Genomic DNA, 21,372 nt, shown 5'->3' with positions numbered 1-21,372 from the left:
AGATTTCAAATAATTCAATTTTCTTTCATTAATCTGAGCATTTGCTGTAATAACTACTTATGGAACTATTTTTAATGTTCAGGAAACCTCCTCCAGTTCTGAAGCCAGGAGACTGGGAAAAAAACAGCAATGATGGCAGGCCTTGGAGACCGCAGCTTGGTTTTAATCGAGACAGAAAGCCGGTCCACTTGGACCAGTCAGCGTTTAGAACTTTAGGGTAAGACTGGCAGCAGGGCTACTGACTATACCCCTTTATTGCCCCTCTTAAAAACAAACCACCACCACCAAAAAAACAGCAAGGGGGTGGAAACAATCAGAGATTAGATGCTGGTGCTCCATGTTGGAAACTTTGGTATGTGATATTTATATGCAGTGTTAATAATCATACATGATGATAATTTTGCAGTAGTACCATGCATTCTTCTTAATTTTGGGGGGTGTTTTTTTCTTCTTCTTAATATTTCTAACTAGATTTCCTGTTGTTTTTTTAACTTGTTTGGTGATACTCACCTGAAGTACAGAAGATACGATGAGGATATTTCACACAAGTGTTAGTTAATATTATTATGAAGACAGGAATGTCTTTCATGCTTTTAAAAACGAGTGTTTTTTACAAACCTTTGTTTGAAGCACATGTTGCATGATGCAATCTATTTGATCGTCATTTTTCAAGGCATTTTCACAGTTCTTGTTAGTTCTCCAAAAGTCCAAATAACTTTCATCCTTTGCTCTGAGGCATTCTCAGATACTATGAGAATAGTACTGGAGCATCTGAGAGAGAATGAGCTGAGATTATGTATTACAAATAAAATGAAATGTCCTTCCCTTACTGGGAACTATAAGGAGCTGTATGTCTGTCAGAGCCAGAAAAGAGAATGTTTTAAAGGAGGCTACACCTGTGAACAATCTTCATTTCTTCCATGTTACAGTTACAAGGAAAAAAAAAATTGTAGTTACGTTATTGATCATATATGATGTCTTATTAAATTGTTTTCTGAGGTGGAGACGCTATGAGCATTAATTAAAATCTCATTAAGTCTTAATGAGAGTGTAGTTCTGCACAGGATAAAAACAGCAAAGGCCTGGCAAACATTGACTCCAACATTTACAGATCCCGTAATTTGTCAGCTCTCACTTCGCAGGCAATGTGACAGCAGTTCAGTTTTACTGAATTCTTACACTCTTACACAATTTGTGGAAAATACGTTTAGTGTTGTGGTTTTTTTTTCCTGGTTATTGTGGCTTGCTATGAGAGTTTTTACTGGGACTGGCTCACAAAGCATGTGCTTTGTTTGTGGTGTGTCTGGGACCCTTATCTGTAAGTGAGTCAACACATCGTGTTTGTGTACATCTCCACTGGTGCATTGGAGAGAGCTGGGTATGTAATGGACTGGGTAGCAGCTGTGCTGTAAGATGGCATTGATAAAAACATCCTATTCTTTCTCCTTTCCATTTCTTATGCATAATAGCCATACAATGCCAAGGGAAAGAGGGATGCCAGGAATGTATGCCAATGCTGTACCTCTTGGAGCTTATGGGAGCCCATACAGCAGACCACTTCTGAGTGGGCAGCAGCAGATTCCTAAATTGTTGTCAAGTAAGTGGGTTTGAAAAATATCTCGGTTTGATTTTGGTCTGTTGCACTGTTACAAATAAGTGGATTCAGGAATTCATCTTTGTCCTGCAGGAGATGCATTTTGACTGCTCTGATGTTCTTCTGTCGATGGACATTCTTGCAATACATTTTTATACACTTTTTAAAAATTTCAAATGGTTATATTCAGATATCCTTAGTGATTTGGTGCCCTTGCACAGTGAGGTCCTGAATTTTGAACACTTTTCACATCAGTGGATTGGAAATGTCTTTTATTGCTTTATTTGATGTTTGTTATGGAGATTGATCCTGCCAAAAAGCAAATACCATTTCCTCCCTCACCCCTGACCACATAAGCAAATACCTTGGGCTTTTAGGAGAGGAAAACCTCTTCTTTCCTATGAGAAAACAATGCTTAGTTCACTATAAATCACTATAAACAGTGATTTAAAATTTTTTATCATTTTTCTTTAAAGTTGCTGGAATGAAACAGTAAAGTATACGTTGTTCACTAGGAAAATCTTGACATTATCAATGCAAGTTTGACTTTGTTGTTTAGTTTTGACTAGCCTTGCTATTCAGAGCCCAACCAGATAGTTTCTCCTGTACAATGTTAACGCAGTGCTAGAAAATAATGAAAATACACCAGAAAAAATGTTCTTGAAAACCCTTTTTTCCTCCCTTTATCTGTTAGTTGGCATCAGTTTGAGGGTGGGGGAAAGGTGTTGTTTGAGTTAATTCACAAAATTATTTTGTTTAGACTTAGTTAAATGTCAAGTCACAATTTGAAATGAATGCAACTCTTTTTCAAATGTCTGTCTTGCATGAGTTGGTTTTATTTTTGAAGAGTCCAGAACTACATACAAATTTCTGAGCTTTTTTGTCTGTTTGGAAACTGGGAAGCAGAGTAATTAACCTTGTGTTGCTCTTCTCCATTACTTTTCTTTTTTGGAATGGCTGTAGTGAAATGTACTAAACTTGTTCTGACTCTAAAACGTGAGTATGTGCCTGTAAGCAAGATCCCACTTAAAATACTGTGCCCAATATTCAAGTACAATAGGAAAAATTGCATTTCGTGTAATAAGGATTTTTAGTGTCCATTATTCTGAGCATATTAACTATGTAGCTGAATCTCAACATCACCAGCATTGGTGAACTTAGAATTTTGATGCTTTGTGTCTGAAGAGAGGATGCTGGCCACAGAAAATAATCAGTGCACAGTACATGGTGGCTGCTCAGAAAAGATTGTAGGACTCTGAGAGAAGAACAGTGGTATCTATCTGAGAGTTGTTCCTGCTGTGTCTGGACTGCCCAGTCCCTTTTGAAAGTTTGTGCCTCTGTCCTTTCCCATCTGCTACTCTTGTTTTGGGCATTTAGCTTCAGTTACCCAGGGAGAAGGGTTGTTAACAAGTCCTGTCTCTGCATGTGATCAGGAGCTGCACTTCTGTAATGGTGGGATTGAAACAGGAGGAAACTTGGCTAAGCTGCCTAAAAAGGTGCTTTAAAGTTAGAAGTTCTCATTTTTAGCTGAATTCTTGCAGTGTTGAATTATGTAAATATTTGAAGTTTCAGCAGCTGGGATAGCCGAGTTTGAACTACAACATTTTGTCATGTATAGGAGACCAGATCACTGCTTAAAGAAGCTGTCTGCGTTTTTATAGTTGACTTGTATTTCTTGACTGCATATGAAACAGCAAATAAATAATTAATATCAGTGGCCACTCTGAATTAAACTTACTGTCTGGGTCCAAAGTAGATGAAGTGTACTTGAGCCAGGTGTGCAGAAGCTTTCCTGTGAGAGGAATCAGATTGAATATGAGAGTCTGGAGCTATTAACTTTGATTAAAGGGAAACAAGTGGTTTTTTTGAGCAAACAGAAATATGATCTTAAAAGAAGTGTGTGGGGAATGGGAAGGCAGAACTACCAGGCAGGCATCATATTTTTGTATTCCTCTCTAAGGAGAGTCTGTGTGGATTTGTGGGGAGATAAAGTATTCGTGGGCCCACGAGTGCCTGTACTGTTGTTCATGTCTTCTGAAACTTGAATCTTCATGCTTCCTGCGAAATAGTTATTTCAAAGCAGTTTTATGAGCCTTGCATACATGGAGCTTTTTTTGCCAATTAGGTACTTATAAAGCTCTCATCCTCATGGTATATGAGCACCTTGTGTTGTATAGAAAACACTCCAAATGCAAATATGCCCCAGTGCTGCCATTCTTTCATATCGAGGAGGCTTGAATCCGCTGATCAATATGAAATCCCAGTCCATCTGTTGGCCTCAGAAGTTGTCTGGAGGCTTTCCTTCACACATCCCTTTCTCCCATCATCTCCTGTCCCTTCCTCATCCTCAGATTGTCTCAGGCATCCCCAGTTACTGTTCCGCAGGTGTGCCTGGCAGATCTAAGAGGAAGGGTTTTGTTTTTTTTTTCCCTTCCCCATTGTGCCTCTTCCTTAGTGTTTCTTTTTCCATTAGGCAGAGGTTGTTTTCTTTCCTGGGCCTGCAGTAAAAAAAGGTGTCAGGTCAGCCCTCCCTGTTCGGTGCTGCCCACAGTCATTGTACAAAGGCTCTTGCACAAAGCAGGGGTTGTCGGCAGGCAGTCGCGCTCTGGGCTCCTCATTCCAGAGTCAAGAAGCTGGTTCCTGGCACACTGTTTTTGATGCGAAATCACAAAACTGAGGAAAGGAGTATAACGCACTGAAAATGTGTTTTGTCAGTTAATTTTGCTGTTTTTTTCCCCTTGTCTTCTATAAATGTTACCAAGCTGTCCTAGGAGATTAGTCTTAAACCCTAATTAACTTCTGATTTAAACTGACTGCAATGTGAAGTCTTGACAATTAACGAACTATAGTGGTGCTTGACTTAGTATTTGGAGAGTATCTTTCTTTCAGTGTCTTGTCGTTTCACTGAGGTGCAAGGACAGCTGATGTTTCAGTCAGCGGGATGAGGCCGGGTTGGACAGCAGGGGCGGTGTGCCAGCTCACCCAGGGGGCCAGCAGGGCATCCCACCACCTGGAGCGTGTGCCAGGCCTGGCCGTGCCAAGTGGCCACAGGCACCTGACCTTTCCTTTTACTGAGTAAAGAATGAGACCTGCTCACACCATTTAAAGGCACTTGTTAAAATACCTTCAAGTGTCATAGCCCAGAATTTCTGCTGAGATCAGTCTTTCTGATGTTTGCACTGAAGGATGCTTTTGAAAACAGGACCACAGCCCTACATGGTAATGTGTCATGGGTTTAGTGTCAAGCAGATTTGTTGAGATGGGAGCACGTCAGCATCCCTCTGAACCTTGCTTCAGTAGGTGGCAGTCATCTTTTTGAACAGGAATAGCATGTGTGGACAGCATGCTTGCTCTGATGGAAATTTGTTGTCAGAATTAAGCATGTAGGCTTTATCTCTCCTTGGCACCAGTTTCAACCAGACAGCATTCTGTCTAGGAGTAACAGGAGGTATTCCTAGATCTGAGAGCACAGCTATCTTCTTGCCTTTGCAGCCACGCCTTTCAGTTCAGGCACAAATGCCTCTGTCAACGTGCACGTCTTCTACTAGAAAAATCGAATTACAAGGAATTGGGAAGGAATAAGCAGAATGTTCTTAATGGGGGAAATCTATTGTGTCAAAGCTGTTCATTGGCTAGATCTTTGCAAGAGTGTAGAAAGCAGAATGTGTGAAAGAACATCTGTATGCTATGGAGTAATTGGACTGGGAAGCTTCCTGAAAATGCACATTTATGCATTCCTGAAAAACTAGACCTGATGTGGTTAAAATGCTCACATTTTGTGAGACTGATGCAAAACAACTTTTCACTTTATGTATAACATTTTTATATGTATGATGAAGAAAAAATAGACTCTAGAAGGGCAATGCGGTCAACCAAAGTGCCATCTCTCCTTCAAGAGCCATCTGTGGGTGTTCCTGACTGTTGTTCTCTGATTTGACTTTGATGTGCCAATTTTCAGCTGATGAATAATTGTCTGTGCTGATAACTTGGGGAGTCAAGTGTAGTATGGTAGTACTCTATGAATGGCATATTCGGATTCTGCAATACGAGGTATCTGATTTATGACTTTCATTTCAGTCAGTAAACTTGTCAATTAGCTGCGTTTGAAAATTGATTTTGATTAGTGCAATCAGTAAACACAAAATCTCATCTTTGATTGCCACACTGATTAGATAAATTGTTACTTGAGGAGCTGCTGCAGAAGGCGGTTTATTTGGCCTTATAGCTCTAGGAAATGCCTAAGTTTTGAAGACTAAATAAAATATTAATTGTCATTTCTCTTCTGATTTTTTACCTTTTTGAAGTGCAATTTACTGTTCCAAGCTTTTTCCCCTTCAAAGATTGTTCTGTCAGAGTCATACAAATGAACAGTAGTAAGGTGGCTTTCAATGTTTTTATAATGATTTCATTAAACTCTGTCTTAAACTGTTCTTAAGCTGCAAAAACATGTGGTTATAGGAGGATAGTCAGGCCTTTTCTTTTCCAGGTGGAAAGAAAGTGATTAAATGTGAAGTAAATTTTTAACTAGCCCTTATTCAAGGATCCGTATGAATGGGAAACACCACACAGGGCAAGACCATCATCTTCTCACTGGCTTCCTCGCTAGAGCACTGTTTGACCCTGGCTCTGCAGTGGAAAATGTGTTAATAAATTTCAATTACATGTGAAGCTCTGACCAGGGAGGGTCAGGAAGGGAGAGACTGTATTAGTCTGTGTAATTGTCAGGAGGCCTTGCCTAGCTCTGTCTGCATGGAAGGAAAGAAAAGTGGGGGAAACCTCACCACTGTTCTTCGTGGAATATGTTTTTTTGTTTCTCCTGGTAGCTTTTCTCCCAGCAAACAACAAGAGAACTGAGTCCCCTTCTCCCATTTCTTTGTCAACTGATACTTTGCATTGTAGTGTGACACAGGTATCTGTGCAAAAAGCTATAGCTTAAAAACTATGATGTATCAAGTTATGGAGGGGGAAGATATCAGACCTGTAGGTCTCCTGGGCCAGGCTCTGGCAGAGACAGAACTTAACAGTCATCCTGATGGCTGCAGGTGAAGAGCTACAGGTGGTAGGTAGTAGCTACGGATCACAGAATCACAGAATTTTAGGGGTTGGAAGGGACCTCCAGAGATCATCAGGTCCAACCCCCCTGCCAAAGCAGGTTGCCTAGAGCAGGTTGCCCAGGTAGGCGTCCAGACGGGCCTTGAATATCTCCAGAGAAGGAGACTCCACAACCTCCCTGGGCAGCCTGTTCCAGTGCTCCGTCACCCTCACCGTGAAGAAGTTCTTTCGCAGGTTGGTACAGAACTTCCTGTGCTCCATTTTGTTGCCATTGCCCCTTGTCCTGTCCCCACAAACCACTGAAAAGAGGTTGGCCAAATCCCACTGTCTCCCACACTTAAGATATTTGTAAACATTGGTAAGTTCCCCTCTCAGTCTTTTCTTCTCAAGGCTGAACAGACCCAGGTCTCTCAGTCTTTCCTCATAGGGAAGAAAGAGATGGAAGATTTTTGTATCTGAAAACGCTTTTAGCAGAGCTCAGTTCTGCTGTGTTGCATATTTTTGTGTGGTGCTGGTATCTGCAAAACTTTGAAATTATTAGAAATGAAAAGTCTTGCTGGGATATTTTTGGATTGAAGGGAGTGACACTCATGGGCTCTGCCAAATTTACTATTCTATGTAACAATTTTGGAAAGTCTTTATTGATTTCATCTTCACTATACTTTCTGTTTAAGCTTCAGGTTAAGGCTGTGTCTTAGTATCGGTCAGTGTGTGCGTGTATATTATATATAATAGATTTAAAAGAAGATGCGTGCCACTCAGCAGGTGACTGTTCTATGGTCCAGGTGAGGGAGATTAGCTCCGGCTGGAGGCAGCCTGGGCAGGAGTGGTGGTACTGCTGGGATCAGAACTTATTTCCACTGACAAAACTGTTATCTTCAATAGGGCCTGCCCGCGCTATATGCTGCACTCTCAAGTGCTGCCATGAAAGGTTTCTGTCCAGGTCAGACCATTAAAGCATGCAGACAATCCAGCCAGAGTTAGGAGAGAGGCTCAGATTTTCCTCTATCCATTTTTCTCCCCGTTTCTTTCAAATTATTGCAAAGCTTTAGTGCACTTGAATATTGGCAGTTTAACAGGGTGTTACTGTCCCACCGTAGTGTGTCCATCAGACAACTTCTGGAACCAGCTGTTAAAATTAGGTCACACTTAAACACCATTGAAGATAATCAAAGGTGCCACTGAAACTGAAGCTTTTGATTGATACACAATTTGAGTGTTGTGAACTGACCAGGGAGCTATTGATTAGCTGTGTCTTTCATCCTGTTTACTGACCAGTTTATTTAGAGGAACAACAACCATTTAATTGCATGTCCTGTTAAAGCAATGTTGTTACTGCTACGCCTTTGTAAAGAGTTAGTTTGGGTAGAAGAAACAATTGAGAAGTGGGTGGTCCTTTTCATTGCAGTTTCTTATAACTGCGGTGCTGTCTTTGGCCAAGTTTTTAACCAAAAGGATTTAACTCAGTCTAATTATATCATCTGAGAGATCACTAATAGATTATTATATATCATTACCGAAGTTAACTTATAATTGCATCTTCAATCTCTCATCTATATACAGCTCTAATATCTTGAAATTCTAAATATAAATATATGTACATTTAAACATGAATAAAGTGAAACTGCTCACATTATTACATCCTCTGGTTGTTCTTTTAGCTTATCGAATAACTTAACCTAATCAGAGGGAACCTGTGAGTATTAAATATTTGTTGCTTACAAACATGGAGTGTCCTCATGATAATACAGTGGTGGGTGGTTGTTTATATACATATCTATTTCTTTTCAGTATAGTGTGATGAATATACTTCTGTGAAATGTAAATATTAAATTAAATCTTCAGTTCTTACAGTAACAGACATGGTTTTTGCATTTTGAAACGTCCCAGACAGCACAGATACCTGCAGAGTGTCCAAGCATTAGTCAATGATAGTTCTAGCAATTAAAATTATTTCTTCTTATATAACTTGAAGCTTTTTGAACATATTAGAAAGGTCGCCTTTTATAATATTGAGCTTGTCACCAACCAGCATAAAGGGGCTCTGTCAAAATCAGCAGTAGTAACCAACAAAGATTTAGTGAAATGTGTTCTGTAGTGTATCTGTGCTTTTCTGTTCTGCCTTCTTAAAAGAAGTGCTATGGCATGTTTAAAAATAAGTGATGGAGTGTGGAAATTGGAGGGCAGTTCTTTTAAATATACTTATTTTATTTTAACTTTTTGTTTTACCCTGTAGATCTTAGACCCCAAGACTCTTGGCGAGGCCCTACACCTTTGTTTCAACAGACACCACAAAGGTAAGGCAGGTGGGACTGGTGTTTGGTCAGATGTGGCTAGGAGTATGTGCTTGTTCCTGTCAGGCTTCACAACATTTTTACCTCTTTGTTTTGAACTTTGTTGTTTAAATTTGTTCAAATCAAGAGATAACAGATTTTTAAAGTTAATTAATGTCCCATGATTTATTTATGTTTTATGAGTGCACTGTGCAGTGTTCATCCTTTAAAAGGTTTGAGTACTTTGTATTAAAAAAGGAAGGCAAAAACACTTTCCATTAAAACTTAGACTTCAAAATTAACTTTACTGTTGGTGCTTTGGTACCGTTCTTGGTTCTTTGGCCTTTATCTTATTGAAGCTTTTGAGATACTATGAAATTGAACACAGAGAGCTTAAAACTGCATTAGATTTTGGACAGGCTAAACAAATTTCTTTTTAGGAGGGCTGTGGAGCTTAATGAGGCATAACTAATGGTGTTCCACTTTTATCGTTTTTGTGCCGCAACCACAGCATTAGTACAGACTAGCCATTGATTCTTGCTACAAACCTCTTGAAGTCCTAATCAGCTTCTTTGGTACAAGTTTTTCAGGCCTGACAAGCCTATTGTAGGGCAGTGTCACTGTAGGTCAGTAGTTATTAGTTGCCACTGAAAACAGTTTCTTTAACTACTTAAGACTGAACTGAATTAAATGCAGAAGGGACTCAGAGAAGGATTATGGAATCTGCGGTCCAATAAGTGCCATCGAATAGAAGGAATGTGACATGGTTTGATAATAAGGGATGTTTTACATGCGTTCCTTCATTGATAGGTTGTATGCCCTTAAGTCAGGCTGACTTTACAAACTTAACCATACCTGTGAAAGCTATGAATAATTATATTTGTTTGCATTTATGGAAGAATGGGAGTATATGTGAGATCCTCGGAAGTTTCTGCTCTTAGGCAGAACTTTTTTCCTTTTTTTTTTCCACGTTTTTATTTGCAAATGTTAACCATTGAAAATATCAGCTTTAGAAGAATTTATTGAGCCCTCTGCAGTCACACTTGTCATGGCAACCATTTTGATCCCTGTGGAAGTTCAGCTCCCTTGTACTGTGCTATGTCAACGTGGCATATTGCATTATAATTGAATCTTGCATTAAGGACTTCAATATTAGTTTGCCAGGAGAATTGTTATCCCGACACCTTACATAAGTACAGTTTGTATATTGCCATTTTGTGAAATACTGCTACAGTTCTGTAACTTGTGATTATTTTTTACAGTGCTATACTTCTGTCATCTTATCAGGCTGTTTGTTTTCGGAAAGTAGAAGAGTTTCTCGGTTCACATACAGATAATTCTTTTCTGACAAATTCTGTTGTTTCCCACTTGAAACACATCTTTTTTGCTTTTATTTGCCATAGTGGTCTGTCTCTTCAGAATCTTGTCAGAAGATTCCTGCACTTGGTTCATGTTATAATATTGTTAGAAGTGATCACACGCTGTCCTGATGCAACATTTTTGCAGACATATGGTGCTGCTTGGAGAATTTCATTCATGAGTTAGAATTACAGCAGCGTATTTACAATGCTTTCCCCTCCCTGTCTTGTATTTTGTTGCACCTCTGGTAGTTCAAGAAAAGCACTAACTTGCCGGTCTTAGTGCTGAGGTTAAGTAATTCTGCCATAGTTTTGGAATGTATTTGATTAGGGGAAGGAGGGTGTGCAAACAGATGCTTAGGGCTGACATTGAGTTAGTTGCCATACAGAGATAAGCATAGAGGTTTAAGCAAAAGTTTAAACATAAGGCTGCATCAGGGATATCTACTTTTAAGAAAAAATGGTCAAACCTGTTGAACTCAGCCCCCCCCCCCCAAAGAGTTTTTCAGTTTCCCACTTAATTCCCTGGCAGCTGCCAGGCCAGCAGTGGGCTGTGTGGTGCTGTACAGCTGCTGTTGTGTGCACTGCTGGCCCCGAGGCCATTGCTGTGTGCTGCTGCTTCAGGTGCTCAAAAAGCAACCCAGAGCTGCACGGAATTTCTGTTCTCTGCCACTTTGACTCCCAGGAAGAAAGCAATGGAGGGAGAGGCCAGCCCCTGCTCCAGCCTTTTCAGATGAAGAGGGTTGACAGGAGGTTGTGATATCCTTGATCAAGCAAGGGATAAGCGAGGAGCCTGTCCCTGCCAGAAAAGCTTTGAGCCTTTGTGCTGTTTCTGGGATAGAGTATTGCAGCTGTGGCTAAACTGGCTCTTCTTTCTTAGGCCTGGGTGGAAAAAAAAATCAGTAGTGTAAAGCTTTTTCTTCATAATCCAGATGATCTTGTCTCCTGCATGAGATTTTCCTTTTCTTAAATTTAGGGATGCAATTCCATGTATAGCAAGTTAAAATAAAATTGGTGAGTTGTTGTTGAACAGGACACCTTTCAGCATACTTGAAGGCAAACAGAAGGTTATTTTATATTCTTGCCTTCAGTTTTTGTATATTTGCTACCAGTTTTCCTTCCTAATTGGAGAGTTGTAATCTGGTGGTTAATCAAATCCTTTTGCCTAACCTGTTCGTAGAAGAGATCTCCTAGGAGGCTGGGGTTGTAACACAGATATGCTTTACTATATGCAGTTTACTTAAACTGCATTTTAGCTGTTCTGTCTGTATATGCATTAGTTTAATTATTAGTTGATGTAACTCTGAGCAGTACGTTTGTGTAACTCTGCCAATGTGGATTCAGGTGGTATTTCAAATAGCACAATTTTTTGTTACCCACAAGGCACAGCTTTGCTGTGTACAAATCTCCACTCTCAGGTGACTTAAATCACTAATTAATGCATCCAATAGATGGACATAAAGTCAGTTGCTATGAGACCTGTAGTTTCCTGAGTTGTTTACCAGATGATAATCTAAAATTTTGATTTATAAAAATTGGATATAGCTCAGTGAATTAGGAGCAGCAGAAAGGTGTAATCTGCTTTTCTGGCTTTAAGATCAGAATATGTACTGCACCTTTTTTTTTCCTACTAGGTTTATCCCCTGGAACATGTAGTAGTTCTAATTGATCATCGCTAACTTCAGCGCCCTCCTTAAGAGGGCCTTGAGACTAAAATGCTAAATATACTGACTTTTCACTAAAAATCACTTTGTAAAAATGAAATGTTTAAACTCTACACAAAATGCATATTAATGTCAAATTAAATTTGTTTTAAAATTTCCCATTCCAGGCATATAATAAAAGTTTTTGCCTGATAATTTTCAGGGCTGAGGCTATTTATCATAAAGACGTTGACAAAGTTGTAGAAACTGATGAATGACTGTTGATGAACATCTAGAACTGGGGTTGTGTAGGTAATTCAACAGACTTTTTCTTAAGGCTGAGCAGTATATTCTTCCTGAAGAGCCTGCTGTCTTCTAAGAATAATGAAAAAATATTAATATTCAAAACAATCAAAAGGAATATCTTACATACAATACTGATTTTGAGTGGCCTCTGAAAGTATAATGTGCTGTTAAGTTCAAATATGATATTGCTCTTTCTAATGCATGACTCAGATAACATCATGCATTTCTAAATGTCTCTGAAGCTAAAAATAAAACTGCACGCTTCCATATTGCCATTTAGCTTTTGTGTGAGTTCATTTTTAGTACATTTGTGGCCCATCGTGTTTACCAGTTTCATATTTATCAGGTTAGACCAGTGCTTTTATAAGCAGGTATCATTTGTTTCATTTTGGGAGATGGTAGGAGGAGGTGTGTCTTGGTGGTGTTTTTTTTTTTTTTTTTTTCCAATTCAAAATTTAGCTCCATTCCATTTGGTGAAATTTGTCGCTCCCTCACTTGCCCAAAGCTGTGTTTGCTTGCCATGGTGCAGCTGGCTACAACTACTGCCTCAGTCAGCCTCTTTTCCTGAGGTCATACCTCTTCTTGAGCTGCGTGTGTGTTTGAAAGTAGAGATCAAACTCAGCCTCTGGGTAAGGTTGTTTGTCCGAAGCTACAGTCCCACCAATTTACTCAAATCTAGGGAAGGATTCTTCGAAGACAAGCAAAGTAACTCTCAGTTAGAAGTGCAGCAGGTAAATATGAAACACAGTGCTCATGCTCAGTGTGTTCCCATTCCTGTCTCTCAGCAGGCTATCCACACACTGTTCAACAGGCTCCCTTAAATGGGGGTCAAAAAAGATTAACCGTTTTGACTAGCCAATATTTATCCATTACAACAATATATTCTACTGCAAAGCATAACTGCTATGAATTCCATAAGGAATTGTACCCTCACCAGTGCTTAGCTTTAAAGACTATATCATGGCTATATCATTTTTCTAAATATTTTTAATCAAACAACGATTTGATGTATTATACCTGTTGCTTTATAATTGTAATGTTAGAATAGGTACTTGAAGGCAATTAAAACATTTCTTGCTGTTAGTAATCTGGGATGGAAAACTAGGTTATAATGGATGTTGAATTTGCGTTCCCATATAAACTGTACACCAAATGTCAGTCAGTCCATGCCAATTAGTGCTTATGTTGCTAGGTCACCATGGTCAATTGAAAACGGCATCAATAGAACTTGAAAAGGTTTCTTCCCGATCAGACCTTCTGACATATTGAGCAGAATAATGGATGGGAAAAAGCAGCCAAGGCCCCTACCCTAGATTCAGAATACTCGCAGTAAGAATTCATTTGCAACCTGCAATTAACTAGGAAGAATGGACTCCCAGAAAGAGTCTGGACATTTAGAAAAGAAAGCCTCATTCTCCTGTATTGCACATGTTTACTCTTTGGATGGTGTGTTACGTTTAGCTAACTTGATGATATCTGGGTTTTAATCAACATTCAAGATCACTGCGGATGAACTGGCATATTTGCCTCTAAAATAAAAGATGGACAGAATCCTTTCAAGGAATTTGAAAAATATCTGGGTTGTAAAATTGAGTTTGCTGCTCATGGTAATGCATGGTTCTGTAACTTCTGAGCTGTGGTGAAGGAAGCAGTGAGCAAATGTGGCTGTTTCGTAAGAGAACCTCAAAAGTTTTTTTTTTCCCTATTTGTCTCCAATGATGTGGCCATCTGCAGTACCACTGCAGGCGTGGTTGGATGTGACAGAGTTCAACTCTGAGGCAAATGGCAGCATGCATCAAACTAGGACATAGAAATTTAGGTTTTGTAGTACAAAACTAACTCTGCGAGTTAAGCTCATGCTGCATTGTGTTTCTTCTTTCTTATAGAACTGCTGGGGCTGCCCCTCTGCTTGCCTGGAACCGCATGCTGCCATCCCAAAGTCAGTACCAGCCAGGTCAGTACCAAGGGCTGGGCGGACCAATGAGTTACCCGCAGAGACCTGAAGATCGAATGGACAGGGGAAGACAGGTATGAAAATGTTGCCTGATTTTTCCTTGTTTTGCTCTCCTCCTGAGTAACACTTCCTTGCTGTGTGGCGAAAGGGTGCGAGTGCAGCATAGGTGGGCCTTCCTGAGCTGGGTTTAGTCTGGTAGCTGTGTCACCAGCGCAAGTACTGACAAATAAGCTTCCCCTCCTTGTCCGGCCCCTCTGCGGGTGCTTGTGGCAAAAGGCCCATGCCATCGTTGTGCTGCCGCTGCGTTTCATTAAAACCAGATCAAACGTGTTACCAAATCATACACCTCTTGCTGCTTGAGAAAATATAAGCTGGCTTTATCTTTTCTGAAAAACTGTTTAAATGTTAGACTGTCCTAGCCAGAGAGATAAACATGACTGCGAGAGTACACATGAAAATAGCTTTGCGTGGTTAAATGAAAACAAGCAAACACAGTAGGAGAACCTATTTATTATAGGTTATTTAATAATTATTATATATATAATATATATATATATATATAATTATTTATTATAATTATAGGTAGCTTTGTCATCAGTTCCTGAAAACACAACAGAATGAAAATACTTAAAAGCAGCAGCTTGTTTTGCTTATGTGATATTATGTGCTTATGTGATATTTCTTGTGTGTGTATGTTCCCAGTAAAAGCATAATTTCCATATACTTGTGTGCTAGAAACTTTGGTATTACCATGCTATTTTCTAGTTTTAAATAAATTTCAGATATTTATATTAAACTTCGTATTCTGTTGATGTTTTTGTAAATCAGAATTATTACTCAGCTGTGGGAAGGTCACTGACCAGTAGCGGGGGAAGAGAAAGAAGAGCACTCAGCTGCTTGCTTACAGCACTATTTCCCAGTCTTTGTATGGAAACTGAGGCATGAGCAACTCGAAATTTGCTTTCTGTTGGGACCTGGTTCTTTGGCTACCTCTCATAAACATGCTCCAGACAAGTCACTTTTAGTTATATGATCTTAGTTTTCTTTTTCATCATCCCAGTCTGCAAACACGTGTTGTGCAGCGTGATGCGGAGTCAGATGTGGTGTTTGATTTCTCAAGTTTTCTCCTATTTTTCCATGCTACTGGAAGCATATAGTGATTTTTATGTAGGTCTAAATTCTGTCCTGCAGTGTGTGTTGGATAACATCCCAGTCTCCATTGCTTATGCAGCAGGGGCTGCAAGCACAGTCCATTTAAAATGTAATGTCACACAGCACACTGAAGTCTTACAACATTTTTACCACTTTTGATTCGTTGTCCACTTCATGTTTTTACTTTTCTTTTCTGACTGGGAGACTCGGGTAGCATGATCTATCACCACCACTTTTGCACCATGACATTGTTACAGTCTGGGTTTTGTAAGGCAGCTAATGTAAAAAGACAGGTAGTGTCAAACCCAGTTTGTAGCAGAAGAGCCTTTGGCCTTTGCCGAGGAAGCTTTCTGCAGAGTGCCATGTGCTTCTGTGTCTGGTGCAGTTCGTCAGGATGGCAGCCCAGCAGAAGCAGCCTGCGAGCCACTAATACCGTTCTCAGCATTGTCTGCTGGCTGTCGGATTACATGTTGCTGCTGAAAAGATCTATAGTCAGCAAGCAGCCTGCCCCAGTGCTCCCAACTCTCAAACTCTTGTTTGGCTCAGCCCTTGTTAGCAGCGGTGAGATTCCCTCCTTCCTCCCTCCCCAACTCCTACCCTGAAGCATTTTTAGCACCAGGGAGGCTTTTAACACTGGAGTAAGGCTTGTCTCTAGCTCATTCAGTTGTGATACTGGTGTTGCAGCAGGAAACGAGAGGCAAGTATACCATGCGCTCTTGCTTCAAGTATGCTGGGGAGGTATTGGCAGTTCAAATCCTTCCTCTTGCTGTAAGCAAAATTAGGCAGGGTGGGTTATGATCACTAAGCCTTAGTGGGGAAATGGTGCTCTAGGCAGGGGTTGAATCCTGGTTGTGTTGCCCAACTTGCCCCCAGCAGTTTTTCTCAGTATATTTGAAATTTGGATAAGGTATATTGAGAGGATCAGTTTTCAAAAATCTTTCTGTTTGAGTTACCCTGGTTTAGCCAAAACACTGGAGACAAAGAAATAAATGCATAGTTGCTTTAATACCTAATAGGGCTGCTGTAATACTGTAGAAAAATGAAGGGAGGATTACACTGGTGGATTCCAGGTGGTATTTAATCAGGGCTGGAAAATAGGCACTTGAAAAGTCTGTCTGCTACAACATACCACCCTGCTCCTTCATCCTAAGTAGAGTAGATGGGTATTTTGGGGAAAGAAAGAAGCACTGAAGCTAGTTTGTTTCTGACCTTAAATCTTTGTGAATAACAGTTGCAGCTGGACGAGGCAAAAGTGTACAGGAATTGCCTTAGAGGAAGGTTTGCAGCATGGGCGCGGGGAGGGCACCCGGCTGGTCCCGCTTGGAGGGGCATCTTGCAGCGGAGACCTCGGGGCACCTGGGCATCTGCAGCCCGCGGGACTGACCAAGCTGGCCGTGGCATGCAGCCTCCGCCCACACAGCTGTCTAGGGGCTTGCCACCCGAATGATTAAGTAGGAAGCATGATGCTGGTAATACTGTAACTCTGTCCAAAATGTAATTCACCTGTCATTAGCATGGGATGCATCTGCTGGATCATATTTTGAAGTTACAGCTGCATGATTTTATTTGTATTCGTGGTGTGATGGTTATTAAGGAAAAGTATTTCTGGCCAAGTGAATTTGCTTCCTTAAAAAATAAATAAATTATTAGCAATTATGTTGCCTTCCAGCTGCTTTCGATCTCCTTTTTAATTTTTGTTGCTAGTACTTTTTATGTTATTTTAAAACTAACTTTCAGATGTCATTATTTCCTTGGGGCTGACAGCAATGGAGTAAAATTAGAAGCTACCTGAAAGGGTTTAGGGTGCAAAACCAATAATTGAATCTAGCATTGCTGCCTGTAAATTTCAAAGCTTTTAAAGCCTTGAAAAGGGATTCAAGTGGAAGTGGTGACACATAGCAGCATAAATAATTATCTTTGGTCCCTTTCACCTCTGAATTCTTTTTTACAGCATACAGAACATGGCCTGAAGAAGTTAATAAACGCGCTGCTATAAAGTGCTTACAAAATTAATGCAACTGCCATGGATATAGGCTGCTCAGTGGTAGTGTGTGTTTGTTGGTGTCTTTGAGGTATTCCAGAGAAATAAAGAATAAATCCAATCGTGTCGCTCAGATGTTTGACATCGTGATTTTAGTCCGTAATAATACATAACTGAGTGCCCAGATAAATTCCTTGTGTAGCTGGTACAAGCGCTCCTATGATTACAATTAAAACCAAACCAACCATCTTCCTGTGAGTGGAAGCAATATCTTCTGTGCCTCTCTTCTGAGATTCTGTTAAGAATGGGGTGTAAAAAATTGTTCTCTATTGAGAAAGTCCTTTTTGATTGCCTGATGCAAACATGCTGCAGCTCACCCCGCTGTCACTGGTTTGCTCGCTGTCTTGCCAGTTTCGGCGGTTGTCTCTGTGCCCCCATAGGGCTGGGCAGGGTGAAGATGGATTTCTCTTTTAAAGCAGGGAGTGAAGCCCTCCTCACCACCCCTGGCCATGCCCCGTCCCACCGTGTCCTCCCCCCCAGAAAAACAAAAACTCTGTAGCTGTTGTCAGCAGAATGAACTTTCTGGTCTCTGCAACAGATCAGGTTTTAAAATCATTTGAAGTGTTTCAAGGGGACATCTTTTTTTTTTAATGAAATTTTCCAACAGTTTTTTGTGCTGGATAGTTGTAAATCAGATCACCGTCAGATCTAAATTTAAATAGAAAAATGTATCTAATGTGCAGTAATTTCCAATGTGACATTTTAGGATAATTCACCTAGAACTTAAAATGAGTGAGTGCTAAAAAATGCTGCTTCTCTAACAAAAACAGTTTCTTTTTTTCGTAAAGATACCTATCAGTAATAACGTCTGACTTGTTTTATCATAGGATTGCTTACAACTAAAACAAAAAATGAGTAGTCAAGGGAATTTTTTTTTCTCTACAAAATAATAAAAATATACCTGCCTAATCCTGCTGACAGCATACAGGCATCACTGGAAATTTAGTTCAGAAAAATTACACTTAGACCGTTAGTCTTTGTAAAGAAAAAGTGCATATGCTGCAAAACCCACGTTTCTGTAGGATTTAAAAATTGGCATTTCAGATCTGCCCATCAGGTGTGGTTTTTGTATGTGTTTTTTTTTTTTTTTCCCGTTTTGTACCTTTTTGTTCCCAGTATTGCTGAAAGCCAGGAGTACGCAGTGGTGTTGTAGCTTGGAAGGAGCCTGTCCTTGGTGCTGTCTTGTGATGGTTTTATTTCTTATTTAGAAACGGTGCTGCTCCCACGGCACAGATGTAAGAGCGGGGTTGGTGCTGTCCAGAGCTGCTCTCCTTTAGTGGAAGTTAAAGCCTGTGCTTTCAGGAGAGTGTCTGGAAGCGCTGTGAAGAGATGGTCAGCTCCATCAGCGGTACCTTTCTGTGTAAAGGATGCATTGTTTCATTTTTGTATGGCGCCTGAAGCTCAGCTAACTTGTTTACTATGATGTTAATCCAAAAAATAAATGCTTGCTTTTGTTTGTTTGTAGGCATATGGCCCCGGGAGGCCCTACCCGCTGCCACCTCCCTCAGGAAGATACAGCTGGAATTAGCTCTTGACTTTTTTTTTTTAAGTATATAAAATGTCTGTTGTTTTTGTTCTTTTATTAATTGGGAGGGAGGGGGGAATGGAATCCTTAAACATCCCTGTAGTTTTTAAACTATGATACTTGTTTTAAACGTGCACATTTCTTACTGAACTGATTACTTTGAGGGGCGGGGGGCAGGGGCTGTGTTGCTTTGAAATAGTGTATTGCAAAATACGAGTAAACTAGATTTGCTAATTTGCTTGTGAGACATTTGATGAGGTAGGAGTGCTATTTTGTCTTTATTACATGTACAAGCTGTGCTTAGCTATGCCTGTCAATTTGAACTCCAAACATCCTTTACTTCACACATAAGAGCCTGAAACCAGACACGGAGTTTTAAAGAATACACAGAAATCGGATTTTATTAACTCTAAGAAGACACAGCAGGCAGTCTGGGGAGCACGATGTTTAAAGACACGTCCGTCAGTATTCCTTGTAAGATGCTTCTTTGAATTCCTCACAAAAAGAAGAGATTTTTGGACTTGGAAGTGAAAACATTTCAACTTTTACAACTTGTGCCTGTTTTTGACTTTGTTATTGTAACATAAACAAGCACAGAAGGTGTATTTGTTTGTTTTGATAAATAATTTAAAATCGCTCCCAAGTACGGAGTTTCCATTCATTTTTAGTACTCTTTCTAGGGGTTTTCCATGTGAGTGTACCAAATCAGTAAATATTTTTGTTTGCTTTATAAAGTGGCTTTTGAAATTCTAAGCTGTATCGAGTGGTTTATTTCCTGCCCCCTCCAGAATACTTTTGTATCTTTGTATATGCGCGTACACATTTCATGTTATTTACTCAGAAAAAATAATTGCATGCAGCCTCCACAATAGTTTGTAAAACCTTTGTTTATTCAAAAACTCAGCAGCTTTCTGCTAACAGTAGAGCATCCAGGTAACATGAGCAGGTTAAAGCTGATAACCTCTCCCACCGTTGTGTGCCACCCAATGTTTTTTCATTAAACACGTGTATTGTATCTACCAGTAAATGTGGAAGCTTTGCCCGCAGGGGTGCAATAAAAGGGTGCTTCTTTAGCTGTCTCCCGGGAGTGGTTTTCAGTCCCTTCCTCCGTGGGCCCAGATGTTGATCACCAGCACTGAGGAAAAAGCCCAGACCGCTGTAACCTTGGGAGGAAGAAATCACGAAACTAGATTCATTATTTTCAAGTGATTGAGGGTGGAGTGGAATCCTTCTTTGTAATGCAAAGACTTGCTGTCCTGTATGGAGCTGGAAAATGCTCACAACGGCCTCCTTATGCGCAAACCTTTGGGTCTCAAAAATAAATTTTGCTCCTCGAGCGGTACAAAACCGGTGGCAAACGCCAATGTTCGTGCAAAGGCGGCGGCCGGGAGTGAGGCTGGTCACAGGAGCGGATGCCCCTGCCCCTGAGGAAGGAGCCGGGCTGCAACCCACGCCTCTCCACGCCGGGGGAGCCCTGTCGGGGCGGGATACGCCCGCGGTGGGGTGAGGTGGGGTACCCCTGCCCGGCCCTCCGCCCCCCGGGAGCAGGTTTCGGGTGGGCTCCGGGCCGCCGCCGCCGGCGGAGATGCCCCGGCCCGAAATCCGTTTTTTCTGGCCCTGAATTGCTCCGTGACCAACAGGACCCCGTGCGGCTCCCTGGGCCCGGGGCAGGGCGCTACGCAATCGGGTACGCGGCGCGGAGCGGGGGCGGCCGCGGTCCGGGAGCGGGCGGCAGGGGCAGAGCTGGCGGCGGGGGCCGCGGGCGGGCGCTGGGAACGAAGCGGCGAACTCCTCAGAACAACGTTTCCTTTTATCGGTAAAAGAAGGGAGAGGGGAAAAAGAAAAAAAAAAAAACGGAGGAGAAAGCAAAAAGGAACAAAAAAAAAAAGGAAGAAAGAAAGAAAGAAAGAAAGAAAGAAAGAAAGAAAGAAAAGGGAAAAAGGGAAAAAAGGAAAAGGGAAAAAATAAGAAAAATGAAAAGAAAAAACAAAAGAGAAAAAAAATAAGGAAAAAGAGAAGCCGTCGGAAACTTCCGAGCTGCGCTTCTCGGCGCGCCCTCAGGGCAGGCGCCGCCCCGTCCCATCCCGTCGGGTCCCGTCCCGTCGGGTGCCCCGGGCAGCCCGGGCCCGGCGGGGACCTGCGGCGGCTCCGCGACGCCGCGGCCCCGGCTCCCGACGGAGGCCCGGGGCCTGCCCGCGCACCGCTACCGAGCCGTCCTAATAACGAGGAAAGGTTTCTCCCCTGCGATCCGGGCAGCGAAGCTCCAAAGCTTTCCGCCTGCGCACCCCCGCCGCTGCGGGCCTGCCGCGCTTTGTCCCCTGGCTGCGAGCGGCCGCGGCCCGGCGCGCCGCGTCCTCCAAAGGCAGCGGCCGCTCGCACCGCCCGCCGCCTCCTCGGCCTCGAGTTACAATTCCATTTACCTTCAATCAAATAATGATGAAATTGCACTTCAGGGGCACCCTTATAAAATTAAT

At 41.3% G+C, this 21,372-nt stretch overlaps 1 protein-coding gene across 1 annotated transcript in view; it reads left to right on the top strand.

Annotated features, from left to right (window-relative positions):
- The window catches only part of XRN2 (5'-3' exoribonuclease 2), a 51,444-nt gene extending 31,793 nt beyond the window's left edge, over positions 1-19,651 (top strand). Inside the window, exons 26-30 of the mRNA XM_035565448.1 lie at positions 83-217; positions 1,470-1,597; positions 8,883-8,943; positions 14,113-14,254; positions 18,839-19,651. Of these exons, the coding sequence (XP_035421341.1) occupies positions 83-217; positions 1,470-1,597; positions 8,883-8,943; positions 14,113-14,254; positions 18,839-18,901 (529 nt within the window). The 3' untranslated portion in view covers positions 18,902-19,651. The remainder of the gene's footprint in view (positions 1-82; positions 218-1,469; positions 1,598-8,882; positions 8,944-14,112; positions 14,255-18,838) is intronic.
- Positions 19,652-21,372: the final 1,721 nt, after the last annotated feature.

Source organism: Cygnus atratus, chromosome 3 (assembly GCF_013377495.2).
Source record: "Cygnus atratus isolate AKBS03 ecotype Queensland, Australia chromosome 3, CAtr_DNAZoo_HiC_assembly, whole genome shotgun sequence".
NCBI lineage: Eukaryota > Metazoa > Chordata > Aves > Anseriformes > Anatidae > Cygnus > Cygnus atratus.
The sequence above is the reverse complement of the archived record's forward strand: the minus strand, read 5'-3'. Positions and strand labels throughout refer to the sequence as shown.